The sequence below is a fragment of the Ogataea haglerorum genome, assembly GCF_019207285.1.
Source record: "Ogataea haglerorum isolate 81-453-3 chromosome Unknown 81-453-3_NODE_10_length_422072_cov_98.086364, whole genome shotgun sequence".
Taxonomy (NCBI): Eukaryota; Fungi; Ascomycota; class Pichiomycetes; order Pichiales; family Pichiaceae; genus Ogataea; species Ogataea haglerorum.
The window spans coordinates 373,293-391,667 of record NW_025065160.1 but is presented as its reverse complement, the minus strand read 5'-3'; the positions used below and the strand labels follow the sequence as shown (position 1 = coordinate 391,667).

At 43.4% G+C, this 18,375-nt stretch overlaps 12 protein-coding genes across 12 annotated transcripts; 6 read left to right on the top strand and 6 right to left on the bottom strand.

Moving 5' to 3' along the window:
• Nucleotides 1-30: 30 nt before the first annotated feature.
• Nucleotides 31-3,048, bottom strand: KL911_003847 (uncharacterized protein; the record flags this gene model as incomplete). The annotated part of the gene is made up of 1 exon (XM_043199072.1): nucleotides 31-3,048. The coding sequence occupies one exon, from the start codon at nucleotides 3,046-3,048 to the stop codon at nucleotides 31-33; it is 3,018 nt and encodes a 1,005-aa protein (XP_043053631.1).
• A 215-nt stretch (nucleotides 3,049-3,263) lies between these two features.
• KL911_003846 (uncharacterized protein) lies at nucleotides 3,264-3,975 on the top strand (the record flags this gene model as incomplete). Its single annotated transcript, XM_043199071.1, has 2 exons — nucleotides 3,264-3,319; nucleotides 3,405-3,975. 2 exons carry the CDS (start codon nucleotides 3,264-3,266, stop codon nucleotides 3,973-3,975), a joined length of 627 nt encoding a protein of 208 aa, XP_043053630.1.
• Nucleotides 3,976-4,033: 58 nt separating this feature from the next.
• On the bottom strand, nucleotides 4,034-4,486 carry KL911_003845 (uncharacterized protein; the record flags this gene model as incomplete). Its single annotated transcript, XM_043199070.1, has 1 exon — nucleotides 4,034-4,486. One exon carries the CDS (start codon nucleotides 4,484-4,486, stop codon nucleotides 4,034-4,036), a length of 453 nt encoding a protein of 150 aa, XP_043053629.1.
• A 398-nt stretch (nucleotides 4,487-4,884) lies between these two features.
• On the top strand, nucleotides 4,885-6,441 carry KL911_003844 (uncharacterized protein; the record flags this gene model as incomplete). The annotated part of the gene is made up of 1 exon (XM_043199069.1): nucleotides 4,885-6,441. The coding sequence occupies one exon, from the start codon at nucleotides 4,885-4,887 to the stop codon at nucleotides 6,439-6,441; it is 1,557 nt and encodes a 518-aa protein (XP_043053628.1).
• A 62-nt stretch (nucleotides 6,442-6,503) lies between these two features.
• KL911_003843 (uncharacterized protein) lies at nucleotides 6,504-7,973 on the bottom strand (the record flags this gene model as incomplete). The annotated part of the gene is made up of 1 exon (XM_043199068.1): nucleotides 6,504-7,973. The coding sequence occupies one exon, from the start codon at nucleotides 7,971-7,973 to the stop codon at nucleotides 6,504-6,506; it is 1,470 nt and encodes a 489-aa protein (XP_043053627.1).
• A 149-nt stretch (nucleotides 7,974-8,122) lies between these two features.
• On the top strand, nucleotides 8,123-8,806 carry KL911_003842 (uncharacterized protein; the record flags this gene model as incomplete). Its single annotated transcript, XM_043199067.1, has 1 exon — nucleotides 8,123-8,806. The coding sequence occupies one exon, from the start codon at nucleotides 8,123-8,125 to the stop codon at nucleotides 8,804-8,806; it is 684 nt and encodes a 227-aa protein (XP_043053626.1).
• Nucleotides 8,807-8,853: 47 nt separating this feature from the next.
• On the bottom strand, nucleotides 8,854-9,426 carry KL911_003841 (uncharacterized protein; the record flags this gene model as incomplete). The annotated part of the gene is made up of 1 exon (XM_043199066.1): nucleotides 8,854-9,426. One exon carries the CDS (start codon nucleotides 9,424-9,426, stop codon nucleotides 8,854-8,856), a length of 573 nt encoding a protein of 190 aa, XP_043053625.1.
• An 863-nt stretch (nucleotides 9,427-10,289) lies between these two features.
• On the top strand, nucleotides 10,290-12,500 carry KL911_003840 (uncharacterized protein; the record flags this gene model as incomplete). Its single annotated transcript, XM_043199065.1, has 1 exon — nucleotides 10,290-12,500. The coding sequence occupies one exon, from the start codon at nucleotides 10,290-10,292 to the stop codon at nucleotides 12,498-12,500; it is 2,211 nt and encodes a 736-aa protein (XP_043053624.1).
• A 387-nt stretch (nucleotides 12,501-12,887) lies between these two features.
• Nucleotides 12,888-14,975, top strand: KL911_003839 (uncharacterized protein; the record flags this gene model as incomplete). Its single annotated transcript, XM_043199063.1, has 1 exon — nucleotides 12,888-14,975. The coding sequence occupies one exon, from the start codon at nucleotides 12,888-12,890 to the stop codon at nucleotides 14,973-14,975; it is 2,088 nt and encodes a 695-aa protein (XP_043053623.1).
• A 51-nt stretch (nucleotides 14,976-15,026) lies between these two features.
• KL911_003838 (uncharacterized protein) lies at nucleotides 15,027-16,454 on the bottom strand (the record flags this gene model as incomplete). The annotated part of the gene is made up of 1 exon (XM_043199062.1): nucleotides 15,027-16,454. The coding sequence occupies one exon, from the start codon at nucleotides 16,452-16,454 to the stop codon at nucleotides 15,027-15,029; it is 1,428 nt and encodes a 475-aa protein (XP_043053622.1).
• Nucleotides 16,455-16,501: 47 nt separating this feature from the next.
• On the bottom strand, nucleotides 16,502-16,969 carry KL911_003837 (uncharacterized protein; the record flags this gene model as incomplete). Its single annotated transcript, XM_043199061.1, has 1 exon — nucleotides 16,502-16,969. The coding sequence occupies one exon, from the start codon at nucleotides 16,967-16,969 to the stop codon at nucleotides 16,502-16,504; it is 468 nt and encodes a 155-aa protein (XP_043053621.1).
• A 122-nt stretch (nucleotides 16,970-17,091) lies between these two features.
• KL911_003836 (uncharacterized protein) lies at nucleotides 17,092-18,321 on the top strand (the record flags this gene model as incomplete). Its single annotated transcript, XM_043199060.1, has 1 exon — nucleotides 17,092-18,321. The coding sequence occupies one exon, from the start codon at nucleotides 17,092-17,094 to the stop codon at nucleotides 18,319-18,321; it is 1,230 nt and encodes a 409-aa protein (XP_043053620.1).
• Nucleotides 18,322-18,375: the final 54 nt, after the last annotated feature.

Here is an 18,375-nt window from a genome sequence, read left to right as displayed (position 1 = left end):
TCGCATAATAATGAACTGATTTAATGTTACTTAATCGCTAAACTCCTCTTCTGAAATGTTCTCGCTTTCGGCAATACTTTCATCATCATCATCATCGAAATCGCTCTCATTATCACCTTCCTCTTCTGCACTGTAGTCCTCCTCCGAATCGACATCTTCGTCTTCAGGATTTTCATCGGAAGGATTGAAGTCAGACTCTTGTTCCTCTTCCTCGCTATCATTGTCGGAATCACCACTTCCCGTCAAGAACGACCATCCTCCGTCCACGAAGAATTGGTAGGGGTCAGCCTGGATAGTTTTCATGATCGTGGTCCAGTTCAAATTAACGGTACCTTCGCTGTACGGAATATCCACGTCAGTGAGCCAGGCCTTGACGTCTTCTAGCAACTCCATTGGAATGGTTGAAATATGAACAACGGGTTTGCTAAAGTCTTTGAAAACGAACACTAGGTCGAAGTTCTTTAGCCCGAATTGAACTCTCTCCAAGTGTGCAATTTCGATCTCCTCTAAAGTAATGACCAAAAACGGTAGATCGATCAATTGCACCAAACAATCTCTTGTTGGAAGACACATCACAGCAGATCTAGAAGGCACACCCTGGAATCCGAGCTCTCTAAACGGAATATCGAGATCAACCAAACCATTGGATGCATCTGCAATTTGTTCGGCAAACCCTTTGAATTCCCTGTCCAGAGCAGCCTTCCTTCTTCTTTCTTCCTGCTCCTGTTCCAATTCGTCTTCGTCTCCATAACGGTATTTTCTCTTTCTATTGCCTGTCTCGTCAACAGTAATGTCAGAAGCTTCCCTGTAGAACTGAACATCGTACGTCTTCTTCTTTCCAATCATGATTGGTATTTTCAGATGACAGTGGATAATGACCAACAATTCTCCCTTACAGGATTGGAAAAATAGATGTTTGATGTTGGAGAAAAGAATATCCACTCTCTGATCGCTTCTGCCAAGAGATTGGTACCTGATACCATTTTGGTGGATAGTGATGTTTCCAGGCAATCTCTTAGTGTCTGGAGTAGGTCTGACAAAAACGTTATCCAGCCTCTTTGGACGATTGACCTCGATAAGGGAAGCTTGAGTCACGACATCCGCCTGCTCTCTCTTCTCCGCCTCTCTCTTGACCGCCTCCTTCTTCATTTCGGTAATCTTTTTCAACACTTCGCTCATTCTCTCGTTATCCTTTGAGCGGAAAGTCAAGCTCCTGATGAATTGCTTATCCTCACCTGGTTCATAAGGAAGCTCCTCCTTTTTTGTGACTGCGACACCTGGGGAGTTAAAATTGAGTTTCAGGTGTGTGTATTCTCCTTCCTCAGTTTTCAGACCATTTTTGAAAGCGTTGATGTGGAAAGGCACCGGTCTTCCACAAATCGGAAGTATGATTGTTTGATTCTTAGAGTCAATATGGATTTTGAGATCTCTAACATTGCTTGGAATCTGCGACTCGCGGACATAAGACTCGTACTTCTTGAAAATCACCTTTTTGTCAGACCCATCCTGTGCGTCTTCTGGATTGAATCTATCCAAACCCTCTCTTTGCCTTTTTGCATGAAGCTCCTTTTGAATTTCCTGTTGTATTTGCATTTGATCCTCGTCGGAGTTCTTTTGTTCGGACCTCATTTTCGCCTTGAGCACACGAGTGTTAACACCGTTGTTATTGATCTTCAAATCAGGCTTTTCGGGCTTTTCAGATTTCACCCTAACATCATCCAGTTCTTTCTTTACTTGGGTATTTTCATCATCAAAATAAAATGCAACCTCCTTCCTAAGCTTGGGAAAATCAGTTAGAACGATAGGATCTTCGTCCGTGACTTTCACGGTGTCTGCCAACATCAGCGCGTAACTTCCAAGTTTTGGATCTGATAGACCGCTGAACCCAACAACTAAGTTGTAAACAGAACTTTCGCTCAACGATCTTTCATTCTTGGCATTAAGGATACCAGTAGAGTCTCTGAAATCGATACCCATCAAAGAACCCATATTTTTCATAAAATTCTCCGCAAGATCTGGTCTTTCGGTCTCAATGAAAGCAAGAGTTTTACTGTAGATATCCTTTGCAATTGCTCCATGTTTCATAAGCGAAAGTGCCTTGGTTTGCACTTTGAGCAAAAAGTCGTAATTTTGCTCCATCTCTTTGGATGGACCGATCAGAAAAGTACGCGTGACGTTGGAGCAATAGCTTCTGTACCTTAGACCAAGCGATGCCATGATCACAGAGCCTCCAAGCTTATCGTCCGTCGACTCAACCGAGAACTTCAGCTCATACTTTCCGTTGCTTTGAACAATAGGCTTGTAGCACCAATCCAGATTGTTCAGATCAAAATCAGAGCCGAGCTTCTTCATCGATTTGTCGGTCTCCATATTTTTGAAAAATCTAGCATCATCGATCTTGTTCTCGATTCGGTCCACCAGCTTGGAATTGGAAACATCCAGCTCCTCATCAATGATCTTGCTCATCTCATCGGAAAAATAACTCATCATATTTGTTGAGGCCCTGGAGGCAGTTCTCAGACATCTTTGTTCATCCTCATCCTTGGATTCAAGTGTAGAGGAAACTCCAACTGCGCAATCAACGAGCTCGAAATTGTTTTTCTCTTCCTCCCAAATTGCATTCCATTCGTCCATGAATTTACCACCGTACTTGTCTTTAGTCAACACACCAACCCTCTTGCCGCTTTGTTTCATCTCTTGCACAAATTGCTCGAACAGGCTTTTGTTGTGCTCGGGGTCCTTCGTACGAGCAAGAATATTGAGATTGACACTGGAACTCTTTAAGGGCTCCAAATACTTCGATTTGCCAACGGAGGTCATAACCGTCACTTTCTTTCCAGTGATAAAGATTAAGGTGGCGGGGAACTCATATCCCAAAAGCCAGGTGTGTAAAACGGTAGACTTTTGGTATGGATTCGTATCGTCACTAGATCCAACAGCGATCAATAGACCAGCAACGGAACCAAATTGAGGTGCATTGGTAATGTTCCTTTGCAAGAGATGGAGTCTCTTGCGGAACACCGACTGATCAATTTGAACCTCGGACATGGTACAATGAAGAAGAACAAGTTAAGGAAATGGCGTACGCGTTTTTTTTCCAACAGAACAAGAGACGGCGACGCGACGCTCAAGAGTACCGGGTAACTTTTAAGATTCTCACAGCGGTCAACAAGAAGTGAAACGTAAAAACAAAACCAGGTAAACCTGAAAAGCTATCTTAACATATTACAGGCTCAGGGTTTTCAAACACAAAATAAGATACCATGGCGGATACTGCAGAGGATTACTCATACGACTATGAATACCTATTCAAAAGTGAGTTTCAGCAAATTGGTTCTCTACTAACTCAAAATAGTTGTTCTCATTGGAGATTCTTCGGTTGGAAAGACCAACCTTTTGTCTAGATTCACAAGAGATGAGTTTAACCCAGACTCTAGGGCCACTATAGGTGTTGAGTTTGCCACGAGAACGGTTGAGATCGATGGTAAAAGGGTTAAGGCTCAGATCTGGGATACTGCGGGACAGGAAAGATACAGAGCAATCACTGCTGCGTACTATAGAGGAGCGGTGGGGGCGCTTGTTGTTTATGACATCTCCAGCTCGAACTCGTACGAATCGGTCTCTAGATGGCTCAGGGAAATGAAAGAACATGCCGACGCAAACATAGTGATAGCTCTTGTTGGTAACAAGTCTGATTTGGATCATCTGAGAGCTGTCCCTACTGAAGAAGCTAAAGATTTCGCTGCCGAAAATAACCTGCTATTTACTGAAGCATCTGCATTGAACGCCGAAAACGTTGAGCTTACCTTCCATCAACTTATTAAGAACATCTACGAAATGGTTTCGAAAAGAAAATTCGATATGGATGGCATGGATTCATCTGCTAACAAAAATCTTGGAGGACAAACTATTACGCTCACGCCTGCTCCTAAGGATCAGAAAATCTCGAAAAACTCTGGTTGCTGCCAAACATAAAACTCCCTTGATTCTAATGTCATGTATACTGATTGACTCGTTAATACCATCAGGTTGTTCATTGATCCTTTGCCTCAGGCTCTTTAAAATCTCCGTCCTCCTCACCATCATCGTCATTGAGAGAAGTGCTCTCCTCTTTGCTCAATTGCTCGTTGACTTTGCTGTAGTCCACAACCCTGCCTCGAGTTCTTCTTCCAGTCGTGATGATGTTGGCAGTGTCAATTTCTTGCAGGTCATCTTCCTCCTCTTCTTCAACAACGAGGTTGTCATCGTCAACGTCCTCCTCCTCTTCGTCAGAATCTTTATCGTCTGCAGGTGGAACATCGTCGTACTTGCGCCTCGAGTGCTTTCTCTTCTTCTTTTTCTCCTGACTCTCATCCTCGTTCTTCCGCTTTGCAGGATCTCCAGGCTTGCTTTCTATTTCGAATGACTCTTCCTTCTTATCAGTCTCTCCCTTGACCTCAACTTGTTCCTGGGGAGCAGGTTTTTCTTCTTGCAATTGCTCGGACATGATAGAACTCTATTGTTGAAAAGTTTCACTTTCAAGTATTCTTGAAACATGTAATAGATGACATAATCAAAAAATAAGTAGCCCTCACCGGCTGATTGCGAGAATTCTCGGCCTTGAATTGAAGCACCTAACTAGACAGAATAAATTATTCAGGCCCGCGCCTCAGGTGGCTCAAAATCTATTGTGGCTAAAATTTCCATTGGCTTCTTGCGGAGAAAATTTACAATAACAAGGCGCAAAATCCGGTTAGGCATTAAAGGGTGTTCACTGATTCTTGTAGAAGAACCAAATATCAGTATTTAATTCCGGAATTTATCACATGAGCGGTTAGGGTGCTTTCATTTTCATTATATCCACCGAAATCAAAAATGCTGGTTTTAAAAAGAAGCTCGAAAGTCATGTACTATCAGGGACTTGTGCGTTTTAATTCGTCCAAGAGCCCTGATGGGAAGCCTTCTAACTCCAACTCCTATATTACTACTAGCGAAATTGATCCTGTGCTTTTGGATAAACTGTTTCGGAACAATAAGCCCCAGAAATCGATCTTACCTCAACATGGGTCATTTGCGCTTCGACAGCAACTCGCGAACATTCAGCAAAAGGATAAGTTCAAGGTCTTGGATGAAAATTTGTTGAAGTTACAGTCGACGCCGATTAACTTCAATTACTACTTACGAAATCTGAAAGATTTGAAGAATGCTAATCAGTTGCCATATAAGTTTGGTGCAAATCAACTGGTTTCGAAAGATTCAGCTGTTAATGATCTATTACGAAAGGTTGTCTGGGAATTTAACGCACCCATAAGGTACGCATTTGGGTACGGATCTAAGGTTTTTGATCAAGGTTCAACGAAGTCTTCAAATTCGCAAGTTGACATGATATATGCAGTTTCTTATCCTGATCACTGGCATTCGCTGAACGTCGCTCAAAATCCCGATCATTATTCCAGTCTTAGGCACTTAGGTTCAAGCATAGTATCCCAGATTGGTGAACTGGGAGCAGGAGTGTATTTCAATCCGTTTGTCAAGCTCAATTTCAAAAGAAGCAAGGTAGACACAAATTTCGAGCTCAAATACGGAGTCACTTCTATGGACACATTGATAAATGATCTCATAAATTGGGACACGATGTATCTAAGCGGAAGATTGCACAAGCCTGTTGCTGTGGTAAGGAATACTCCCAAAATTTGTCTTTTGAATCAGTATAATTTGACGAATGCTATCAAGTTGTCACTACTCTTGACCAACAAAAGTGAGATTTCAGAGTATGACTTGTATCATCAAATTGCGGAGCTAAGTTATTTGGGAGATCCAAGGGTAAAGGCAAGGGGTGAGGATATTCACAAGGTTGACAAAATTGTAAGCAACCAGTTCGAACAATTCAGAGAAATGTACCTGCCGCTTCTCACAAATTATTTTCCAAAAGTTGTCCAACTGATCAGTGCTCCAGACAGTGCTGAACATCGCTTTAAAGTGAATTTGGACTCGCAAAGCATCGCCGAAATAATTGCAGACTTGCCAAGTACGTTTAGAAAACGTCTACTGTCGAAATTTACCTCGAAGTACGAGTCTAGCCTTGCTTCGGATTTATTCGCAAGAAGAATTATTGCTCCAACTCAACAGCTTCCAGATCTGAAACCAGTGAAGCCAGCTTCAGATCTTTCGTTTTTGGATCTTCAAAGGCTTTCCGAAGAGGCAAGCCTAACTCAGATACCAGTAGAGGACTGGAATTATCTTCCCAACACATTCAAAGTGAAGAACTCGCCATTTATCCGAGACATTGCAAATGACGATCTACTTACCAATTCTCTCAAACACACAGTTAAGGAGACCGTTCTGAGACCGGCGTTGATTCAAAGCCTCAAGGGCGTTCTAACAGCTGGAGTGCTCAGATCGTGGAAATATGCCTCAGAGAAGAGGAGAAAATTCAACCAAAGTATAAATAATGAATCATAAACCATAAGTTACGACATTATGTACATTCAAATATTACAATGCCCTCAGGAGAAGGCGGACTGTTATACAATCTTAATAACACAACTTGAGGTTCCACTATATCCGACGGATATCAGGTTGCTAGTGGAGTTCCAGTCGATGGCAGATATGAAATTGGAATTTTCAACCTTACCAGGCTGATAATAACTTAATTGTTTGAACTTCCTCGTGGCGGTAATAGTCCAAAGCATTATATTACCATCAGAGTCCCCTGTAGCCAGCTTCGTGCTATCGGGGGACAAAGAGGCGACTAATATTGGAGAGCCGTTGTCAACTAGCCGAGAATCCAACACCCTGTTTTTTAAGAAGTCCCAAAGTTTGAGCGAGCCATCAAGTGAACAGGTAATAATATACCAATTCCCGTCTCCCAGTTTGCACCAGTTGACATAAGTGAGTGGCTGCGAATGACCCGTCAACACTTGTAAGGAATTTATTGAGTTTCCTTTCCATATTCTTACCGTTTGGTCGTCGGATGCGGAACATAATAGGCGAAGCTCACTATTGTACATTATCAGAGAGATAGTGTCAGTATGTCCAGCAAGAACACCGATAGGCTGACCGTCTCCCAGTTGGTAAACATGTAATGAATAATCGGAGCCCGGTAGTACGAACTTAGTATTGTCTATCCAACATGCATCGGTCCCTAGACATTTGTCCGTATTATCTGTCGACAAGTTATCGATATGCTGAATTGATTGTCCAGTTTGAGAGTCCCACACCACTACTTTATTGGTGATATCGAGGCTTACTAGGTATGCGGAATTAGGCGACCATTGTATTGCCAGCACTGGAGAATGATGTAGCGCCATAATGAATCTTATCGAGCCACTAGAGTCCCACAAACGAAGCTCTCCATTTTCAGACGCAGTCACCAAAGTATGGCCCTTTGGACTCCAGGATATAGCGACAATTTCTTTGCAGGATATTGGATGCGGAAGCGGTTGCGATTGTGGAATAAAAGCTTTACTGGAGTCATCCCAGGAGAGAGTGCATATATTGGATGTAACGTCTCGCTGTCCCCAAGCCAACACATTCGGCTCGTGGGGGTTCCAGTTACTGGCCAGACTGGCAGGAAAAACAAAGCTATTTCTAAGCACCACGGTGAACTCGTTATCGTCCTCCATTCTCCCATTTTGCCCCATTGATGAGATTGGCTGTGAAGTACTATTAGCGACGACTGGCATAGGTTCAATACTGCGTTTTTCAACTCCATCAGATGGCTGGGATATTGAGCTCAAAAGATTGAAATTCATGTTTATGATATCTTCAGGGGCGATCTCGCCACCCTTTTGAATCATATCATTCACTTTGTAGTACAAAATGCCCTTCTGCACGAGGTCTACCAAACACCCAAGAGGAATTCTATCGCTGTATCTTTCGTCATACTCGTTTATTTTAGTCTCATCTTGCAAAGCATACGCGCTCACTTCCAATCCACCCTCTTGAAGATACCTCCAGATCAGGTAATTCAACTCTGTTACTGAAAGCGACATTGAACATATACCTGTACCACTTTTCACAACGACAACAATTTACCCACTAATTTTTTCCAAAGTTCAATAGACAGCCTTGTTTCCATCTGGCAGAGTAATTTATGGGTGATTTATATTAGCACAATCGAAGTATAGAAAACGAGCATATCATGACATTGGTAAATACAGACTCCAACGTCATGGAAACAAAACTGGCTACATTCAAGACAGCGAAGTTTTACAAGATTCCGCCGCCGGAGGTAATCCCAGACACTGCATTCAGCGTGGATGAAACTAATGGTTCAAAAGGATACAAGGAGAGTCAAGTAGTACGATACAGGTTTCAACCAGAAAACTGGCGGCTGAAGCACTCAAATTACCTGTTCAAAGGATCTATAGAGTTACATGAGCTACAAAGCTTAGATGCGTTGGAGTCCTCAAGGGACCTTTCGTCAGAACTGAAATGTCGTCTGACCATTAATGCCCCCGGAATAGACCGCTGGGGGACCGCTTATTACGAGAAAGTGTACCACGATGGTCTTCCGGTAACTAATTACAAGCAATCGAGTCCTTTTATGACAATTCAAAAGATAATACATCAGCACTACGTGGTGATACTAACAGAGGAAGACAAAAAGATAGCCATAGGGATGATTTTGCAGGATTTCTTCGATGATTTACGACTCACGTCAAACCTCAAAGATTTCGAGGAGAGGTTCAGAAAACTGCTTGCATTCAAAGACAACTTTGTCAACGAGTCGCCGAAGACAGCAAAGGAGGAACGGTCTGAAGGATCTCCCAATAAATTTAATATCGACGAGGATGACGAATTTGGTGATTTTGTGTCCAACTGACTAATTACGAACATAATGAATAATAATGTTTCCTATCTACATCGTAATTACATATCTCTTTTCCACAACATCTCTTGCTTCAGCCTGATCAGCTTTGCGTTCTTTGTTCTGCTGTCCCATCTTCTCGCTGCTTGTTCTAATTTCTTCTGATGTTTCGCAATCGTCTCTGGATTAGGCGTCGTCGAAATGTTGATAAAATGATCTGACACTTTAAACTTGGCTTTAATCTCGCGCCTTGGAACTCCTCTGTTTCTCATTTCCTGGATCTCCTGGATCTCTTCACGGCTCAGTGCGTAACTTTTTGGAGTGCTTGCCTTGAAAATTATTGGCATGTTGTCCAGGTTGGAGCTTATGCGCGACTTTTCCTCTGGATAGTACAGCTCTGAGCTCTTTCGTGGATCAGTATCAGGAAGGAAAGCCTTAGGCGTCACCTCCGGATCTAAAGCCGATGGTGCTGGATGGTAGAAAAGACCGTCAGGAAGCTGTGGTTTGATATTGAACGCGGATGATTTCGAGTTGTACTTGTTTGGAACATGTGTCAATTTAGGAGGTATTGCAGAAGATTTGAACCTCACCAGCGGAAGACGCAAGCCTTTACAACTGGTTTTGAGTGAATGCATCGCTGAATTTTCACGATTTTCTTCCCTAATTTTAAAGCAGAACCTTGGTGCAGAGATGTGCCAGCTTCCTCGTCAGCAGTTTTTCATGCCAAACAGTATCTGCAAATCAAGAGACCTCATTGGCTCCTTGAGCGAAAAAAAATTAGATGGGTGGTGTACGGGCATAAAATAGTTTTTCCATCACAACACATTCGCTGTTTCTTCACCATGTATATCAGGGCCGCGAATAGGACCAGAATCTCACGCTCCATATTCTCGACTACATTTCTAGTGGCTTTCAGCATCGTTGCTGCCAATAGCCTTGTGTCGTGCCCTGTGGACAGAAGCGTGAATAGTGAAAGCGAGATTCCGGGTCATCTCAGAGAACAGATGCTCAAAGAACAGAAAGAGATAAAGCAATAAGGCTCAACCAGAAACACGATCGTGTTCTATCTGCCGCATCACAAAGAAGCAACACTTTTATTTATTGGCACTGCACAACACAAACAGGGGAGCGGTGACACTGGTTCCTCATAGACAGTAACGCGGTACCGCTGATTCATTGTTGTATGGTTTCGGGCATTATAAACCACAGCCACCACCTAGATCGTGAGTTCTACCCTCTACATTTGGCCGACATTCCTACCTCTGGGAAATTCCGCTTGAAGAAATCGTTTTTGCAATAAACTGGAACAGATGTGGGTCTGATCCAAACTAAATATGGGTGGTTGCAATCCTTCGCAACTCTATTATGGACAGTTTGTGTATATAATCGCGAATTGTATATTAGATTCATTACACGTTCTTTGCCCTAGCTCTTACCAGCTGCTCTCTCAGGTGTAAAGTTTTTTTTTTCTCGGAGACAATCGTTAATTTATTTATCGATGAGCGACGAAGAAGCCCAATCGGATTATTCTCCGGAGGCTAACTTAAACGGCCCGGAAACCTCTGAGGAGAAGTCAAACTTGCACGATGGGTCTGATAGTGAGCACTCGAATCAGGAATCCAACGTATCCAACGTCGCCGAAGATGACGGAGCAAGTGAACGTCACAAGGAAGAAAACGAGGACGTGCAGACGGCAAAAGAGCCCGATGCACCAGAACAGCTGTCCGTAAACTCACCCGAGGAAGATGAGTACAACCCGGAGTTGATAGATGAGGAAGACGCAAAGGAGCTTAGCACTCCGCTCGAAACTGCTCTTCCTGAGGACACCGAAAAACAAATTTTCGAGCCAGTTGTGACAGCAGAGTCGACGGAAGACACTCAACCAGAAGACAAAGCAAGTGACGAAGAAAAGCAAGACCAAGTTGAAGAAGCGGAAACGAAGACGGAGAACTCACCGGCAGACGCTACACCGGATTCGCCGCCAACTTCGGCAAATGGCGAAGACGTGGACGTTCCCCTGTTTAACGATGTGATCAAATTTTTCTTGAACAGTTCGTTGCTTAATGATGCTGGATTCCAACAACTGACTCCTGCAGAGAAAGAGCGGAGATTACTTGCTGAGTACAACAAAGCCAACAATTCGCATGTGAATGTTCGAGTGAATTTTGGAGCGACAACGTCTTATAACAAACCCCAGATGAGACCTGGAGAGACATTCCAGGTGCTGGTGCCTATCAATCCGTTTTGTCTAAGACCTGACATCACTCAGCCAATGTCCTCGGAAGAGCGGTCAAGCTACGAACAATATTTGCGCGATGAAGATACAGCCTTGAGCAGTGGTAAGTGGGATAATTTTCCTATTGGGTCGCGGTTGTTCATTGGAAATCTTGCTGTTAATACGTTAAGCAAAGAGGATGTCTACAGAATTTTCCACCCCTATGGAGAAGTGAAACAAGTCAATCTCAAACAAGGGTTCGGCTTTGTGCAATTCGCCAAGGCGGAAGAGTGTTCACGGGCCATCGAAGGAGAAAAAAATGTTCCACTCCATAACAGATTCATGCACTTGCAGGTTTCGAAACACCAGATCCAACGAGCAATGGAGCAGCAAGGAAAGAATACCGGCTCCAAGAGTAACAGGGGGAGATCTAGATCTCCAGATGGCGGTCACAACAAAAATCGGTCTAGGTCTCCGATCAACGAAACGGAAGTCAAGGTCATCACTTCAAACGATTCCACGCCTGAGTTGAATAACAAAATATTGAAAAGACTCAAACAGGATGGACTATCTTTGGAAACTGAACACTTCGATTTGCCCGTCTCGGAAGTTCCGCAAGAAGCAAGCACGTCTGCCGCATATAAGGGCGTCCTTGCTGTCGTAATCCCTCATCACGATAAGCTGGACATGATGATCTACGAAAAAACTTCCGACGGTGGCATTAGATTCGATGAGTACGCCGAAATCTCCATAAACGAGGCTATCGAGCTAATTTTAAGTGCCAAAGCGAAGCGTTTTGCTTCCACCTCGCGGGAGCATCAATCAAGAGGCCGCTCGAGACAAAACAATGGTGGCCAAAACCGCCAATCAAAAACAAGCAACCAAGCTCTGTACAGCTCGCGCAACGGTAAACAACAACATCAACAAAACTCTGGAGCTGGAAGGTATGGCAATTCCAGACACAACCACCAGTATCCTACAGCGTATGCCACTGGCAGTAATGCACAACCTTTTGTGCCCCGCCCAGGGTACGGCACGCCTACTCCTCCACCTGCACCGTATGGGATATCGAGTAATGTGGGATTCGCTCCTTCCTATCCAGGTTATCAGCAGCAATTGTATCAGCAGATGGGTATGCCACAAGTTCCTCCACCTCAGCAACAAGGAAACCAAGCACAACTATTACAAACCATGCAAAATATGGACCCTACAACCCTGCAAAATGTCTTGTCCTTGATGCAGCAGATGCAAACTCAACAACCTGTAAGTAACCAACAAACCTCGATGCCGCAAGGAAACGCTTTATCCGGCCTCTTGAATCAGTTGCAGAACTCTGCACCGGGTAACGCCCCACCTGCACCATCATACTCTGGCTCGCTAAACCAGCCTTCTCAGCCTAGTAATTCCAACAATTCCGGTGGTTCGAGCAACAATAATCAGGATCAGACTAACGACTTGTTTGAAACCTTGGCCAGACTGAAGAATAATATGTGACGCCTTGAAATCTGCATATTTCTCCAATTGTTATACTTCGACGGCTGTAGTATTACAGTTATTTGCTAAAATACCAGGATACATCTATCCTTGACACGATACTTGTAGATTAGGAGACGATTAATTCTAGTATGCCACCACACTCCGATCAAAAGTCGATCGACGGTAAAATCGACCTCACCCAAGATCTTTATTATTTTTTTTGGATCTGTTTTTTGCGGGAACGCTCTGTTTACAGACATTAATTTGCCGTGGTTTTTTGTTGACTTCACGGTTTGTGCCTGCATATAGGTAGCAAGTCGTTCTAGGAATAGCAGAACTACGTCTCTTTCCAAAAAGCTAGCGAAGGTGTTGCCTCTTGCTTAGTCATTCAAATATACAGAGATAATGAGCGTCGCGGATCAAACAATACGACAACTTCGAGCCAACATACTATACTCGCTAGATTATGACCTTCTATCAACTGCTGAATTTACGTGCGAACGGCTCATAGCTCAAAATCCAAATAATTTAGACAGCATTCATCTGTATGCGCTGGTGCTGTACAGACGCAAACGCTACAAAACGGCTTACAATCTGACAGCCAGTTATAGCGTGCAACATGTTGGCTGCTCATATTTGTTTGCGAAATCTTGCCTGGAACTCAAGTGCGAATCCGATGGCATATCGGCGCTGACGAGAACACTGCCTCTCTGGTCACAGCTTACTCGAGCGGACGACACTGATTCCAGATACATGCCAGACAACGTTGCCTGTTACATTCTTTTGGGCAAACTTTATGCCTCAGTTGGAGATGTGAGACGCAGTGCACTGAACTACTCCCAGGTCCTCAAGATCAATCCCTACATGTTCGAAGCGTTTGAAGAATTGTGCAAGATGGGTGTGAAAGTTAAGGTAAATTCCATTTACAAGGTGAATACGATTGATGAAATATCGGGATCCCTATTCAAAAGTGTGCAGCCTATCTCTGCAGATGATAAAAAGGGAGGCTTTGGTTTCTCTGATCAAAAATCCGACAACAAATCCTTTTTCAAGACGCCAGCCCATTCAAGCACTGGGTCAGCAAACGGCGGGAGTATTGCACAGACACCAGAACAGCAAAATCATACGATCATGGCGACTCCCAGGGTAAAACAACTGCAAATGCCAGACGCACCAAATCGAAAAGCCGCAAAGAGCTCCAATTTTGAGGTATTCAAACATCCATCAGCCCCAACGGACTCTATTCGCCGAAAGTCTTCGAGAAGCTCAACATCGATTACATCACGGCTTTTAGGGCATCCACTGAATACTCTTACAGATTCGAATTTTACCGCGACGAGTGGAGTAACCGGAGCATCTTCAACAGCATCACAGAATTCCAAACGTGAGGGAGCCGGGATTAAGCGAGTCATTGGCTCGACGTTCTCGAATACCGGTGTGGTGGGAAACGAGCCAAAATCAGATAGTATTCAGAGATCAAATGACCAACAACTTCTTGGAACTTACGCTAAGCTTGCTAAAGGTTTCAAAGCAATGTGCTTTTATGATTGTTTCAAGGCAATCAGAATATTTGACTCGCTCCCAGAAAATGAACGGAACACTCCCTGGGTCCTAGGAAAACTAGGACGTTTACATTTTGAGATTGTAAATTATGAGGAAGCCGAGAACTATTTTATCAAATTGCGGCAGCTTGACAGAACGCGGATCGAGGAAATGGAGTACTACTCTACATTATTATGGCACTTACATAAGGAAATGGATCTAAGTTTCCTCTCGCACGAGCTCCATGAAATCTCCAAAGACTCGCCCGAGGCCTGGATTGCCGTGGGAAATTTGTTCTCACTGAATCGGGAACCAGATGAAGCAATAAAATGTTTCCAGAAAGCTAATCAAGTGGACAAGAATTTTGCATACTCTTATACTTTACAAGGACATGAATATTTGTCCAATGATGCGTTTGAAAACGCGCTGGAATGTTTTAGACATGCAATACTCCTCGATAAGAGACACTATAATGCATTCTACGGAATTGGGATGGTTTATCTGAAATTAGGTGATTTCCGAAAAGCAGAGTTTCATTTCCGGAAAGCAGTCGAGATAAACCCTGTGAACGTAATCCTTATATGTTGTGTGGGGATGGTTCTTGAGAAATTGGGCAAGAAAGAGCAAGCTTTAAGACAATATATCTTCGCATCTCGTCTGCAGCCTTTGTCAATGCTGGCATTGTTCAAAAAGGCTCAAGCATTGATTTCAATGAAAAGATACGATATGGCTCTCAAGGATTTTGAGAAGCTTGAGAATTTGGCTCCGGATGAGGCTTCCGTCCATTTCTTGCTCGGAAAGCTCTACAGGATCTACGGGCGCAAAAACGATGCTATCAAGCAATTCACTATAGCTTTGAATCTGGATCCTAAGGGCTCACATTTGATTAAGGAAGCTCTGGAAAGCTTAGAAGACGAGGAAGATGTGGACACTACTGGCCATGATTCCTAAAGGCGTTGAATTAGTTAATGTAACACGAAAATGTAATTGCGTACAACTAGATTAGTGAGTCGCACCCAAGAAAAGAGTAGCAGACAAGCAGATTATCATCACGATGAATCCCCATATAAGCAACAACAATCCCGCGTACTTTAAAATCCATTCCCTCGTAGACAGCGTGGTGCTATCATATCCTATCAATCTGTACGCAAAAAATCCTGGTAGAATAAATGAAATGGACGTCGAGCCTGTAGATCCTACAATCGCTAGCACATGAGCAAGTGATTTAACTGTGATGGCAACAATGTAGGATGTCACGACGATAATTGTTGTGATCACTACTAGTTTTGTGTTCGTAAGTTTCACATAATGCTCACCTTCATTTTCCTCGTCTGCGGCAAAGGAATCATCGAAAACGGCTGTTCCATTGAGAGTTGAAGCCTGCGATATCAAATTTCGATGCTCTTCTGGGGTCATGAGTGTCGAACTAGTCGTGGATCTCGAAAGTGATCGTATGGAATTTGCCAAGTTTGAGTCATTGATGTAGTAAGCGACGTGATTTATGGAAGCCCTAGCTGGATTGGATTGCAACGGGTAGCTTAGAGTGACTAGAATCACTATGGCTATCCTTCCAATAGTAGATGAAAGTGAATTTGGGTACATGGCAATAATGTTCCCAGACACAGTGTCCCCAAATGTAAGATAGCCAGAAAGACCGACGATGATGTAGAGAACACACGCTGTGCCAATTGATACAATATTCATTTTGGTAACATTGGCCAAGGATCGATCGTGGAGCTCGTTGATAATGCCTAGTTGATTTTGATGGCAGGTAAATCCAAAGACGAGAATTGGGAAGGAAGCCAGAATAGCAACAACTGAGTTTGGCTTCAGTAAATGAACAGGCCCTTTGACAAAATCTTCCTTACCCCCACTCCATATGTGCAGAAAATGAACCACGACTAATATCACCAAGTACCCCACTGAAGAGAGAGCGACTAACGATGCGGTCTTGAGAGAATCCAGTTTTCTTTTGTAGACCAGAGGCAATATGGCGGCCAGAAATAAGGTGATCCACAATGTTCGGCTTAATAACCAGGGGTGATCCTGAAGCGCGCGGTCAGAGCAAAGGGAATCCATAATTTGAGGCATGAGGTCCCCTACCACAATCAAATAGGAACAAGCTACACCAAAGCATTTGATAGCGATCGCAAGGTCGAAGACAATCCCAAGCTGTGGTACCGTGAGCTTCGACAAAGAGAAAAATGATGCATGGCCTGGAATCGTATATGAAGCTGATATCGCCAAGAGGTATAGACCAAGGCCAGATGTGAATGCTGAAAACAAGACGAACAGTATTCCCAACAAAACGCCGTCGCATCTGATGGCATAGGGCACACTAAGAAGACCAGCTCCTAGGATAGTGTTCATGAGATTAATGACACCGGAACGTATAGTAGCGCCCCCCTCTGAGCTATTCACCTGCGCCATAATCAGATAGATATTTTAGTAAAGTTTTTCCTATGTACATACAAACTTTAATATCCTCTTCTAACAGCGTTCCGCACCACACCCAACAATTTTCTAATACCGGCATCGAAGCGTGTTTTCTTGCTTTTGATTCTTTGCTGCAACTTTCTCTTGCTTGGCTTCATGTAGAATTTCTGTTCGTAGTACGCGTTTTTCAGCTTCGTAGATCTAGTCATTGTTTCCAATCTTTTGATACTTCTCATGAGATCTCCTTTTCTCACCAAGATGGAGCGTCCTGCATGGATTCCATCAAGAGGAAGTTTGGTAGCATATTCAAGGCAGTTAGGCTCTTTGAAAGCTCCGCTTACGGAAAAATTGCTCTCTCCTAAGAAGGACGTTTTGATGCCAGAGTCTGCTTGCTGGTTTTTATTTATTCCGCTCAGTATTGCCAAAGGATCTGTCTTCGGATTTGAAGAGCTATATCTAAGAGAACAAGGTGCTCTTCCGAGTATTCTTGGACGTAAAATACTGAACATCACTGCAAGAAGATTGTTGGAATTTTTTCGATTAAAACTATGTATGTATAGTAAAGCTAAGCTGGTAGTGCGAGCAAGAACAAGCATATAGAAAATATTTCAGGACGATTTTTTGGAGACTTATGCGTTCAGAGAATAACTTAGCAGAGCAAATTGAAAAAGTAGCTCTTGAGGAGCCAGCTGATGAGACTAACTCCAATGAGGTAACTGTAGAGGGCAACAGTGTGGAAAAGAAAAAGAAGAAGAAGAAGAATAACAAAAAGAAGAAGGGTGGTATCAACCAGTTCTTCCCTGATGGAGTGTTCCCTGAAGGAGAGTGGCAAGAATATACCGGAAGCGAAGAGAATTTGAGGAGAGTAACTGACGAGGAGAAAAGATATTTAGACCGTCAGGCTAACAACAAATGGAATGAGTTCAGAAAAGGAGCAGAGATTCATAGAAGAGTGAGACAAACTGCCCAAAAGAACATCAAACCCGGGATGACAATGATTGAAGTTGCGGAGTCAATTGAAAATAGCGTCAGAGCCTACAGCGGTACAGATGATAGTTTAAAAGGAGGTATGGGATTTCCTTGTGGTGTGTCTCTCAACCATTGTGCTGCACATTACACACCTAACGCTGGAGACAAAGTTGTTCTTCAATACGACGATGTCATGAAAGTTGATTTTGGTGTTCACGTAAACGGACATATCATTGATTGTGCCTGGACTCAGACTTTTAACGAAAGATACGATCCTCTTCTGAATGCAGTGAAGGAGGCCACAAACACCGGTATCAAGACCGCTGGAATTGATGTGAGAATGACAGATATTGGAGAGGCCGTTGAAGAAGTGATGGAGAGCTACGAGGTCGAACTTGACGGAAAAATTTTTCCTGTTAAGTGCATACGAAACTTGCAAGGGCACAACATTAAACCGTACCAGATCCATGGTGGAAAGTCTGTGCCAATTGTGAAGAACGGTGATACAACTAAGATGGAAGAAGGAGAGACATTTGCCATTGAGACGTTCGGATCTACTGGAAAAGGCTATGTCGTTCATGGAGGCGAGTGCTCGCACTATATGAAGAACCTGGATGCACCTCCCAATGCTCCTATTAGACTTGACAGGGCGAAGAAGTTGATGCAGGCTATTGACAAGAACTTCGGCTCTCTGCCATTCTGTCGCAGATATCTTGATCGAATTGGCGAAGAGAAGTATCTGTTAGCATTGAACCAGCTATGCAGGGCGGGGCTGATCACAGAGCATCCTCCACTTGTTGACGTTAAAGGTTGTTATACGGCACAATACGAGCATACCATTCTGCTGCATCCAACCAGAAAAGAGGTTGTTTCGAGAGGTGACGACTATTAAAGCTCATCCTTGAGCATAGATTTGATGGTTGACTTGGCTGTTTCAAATCCCGTT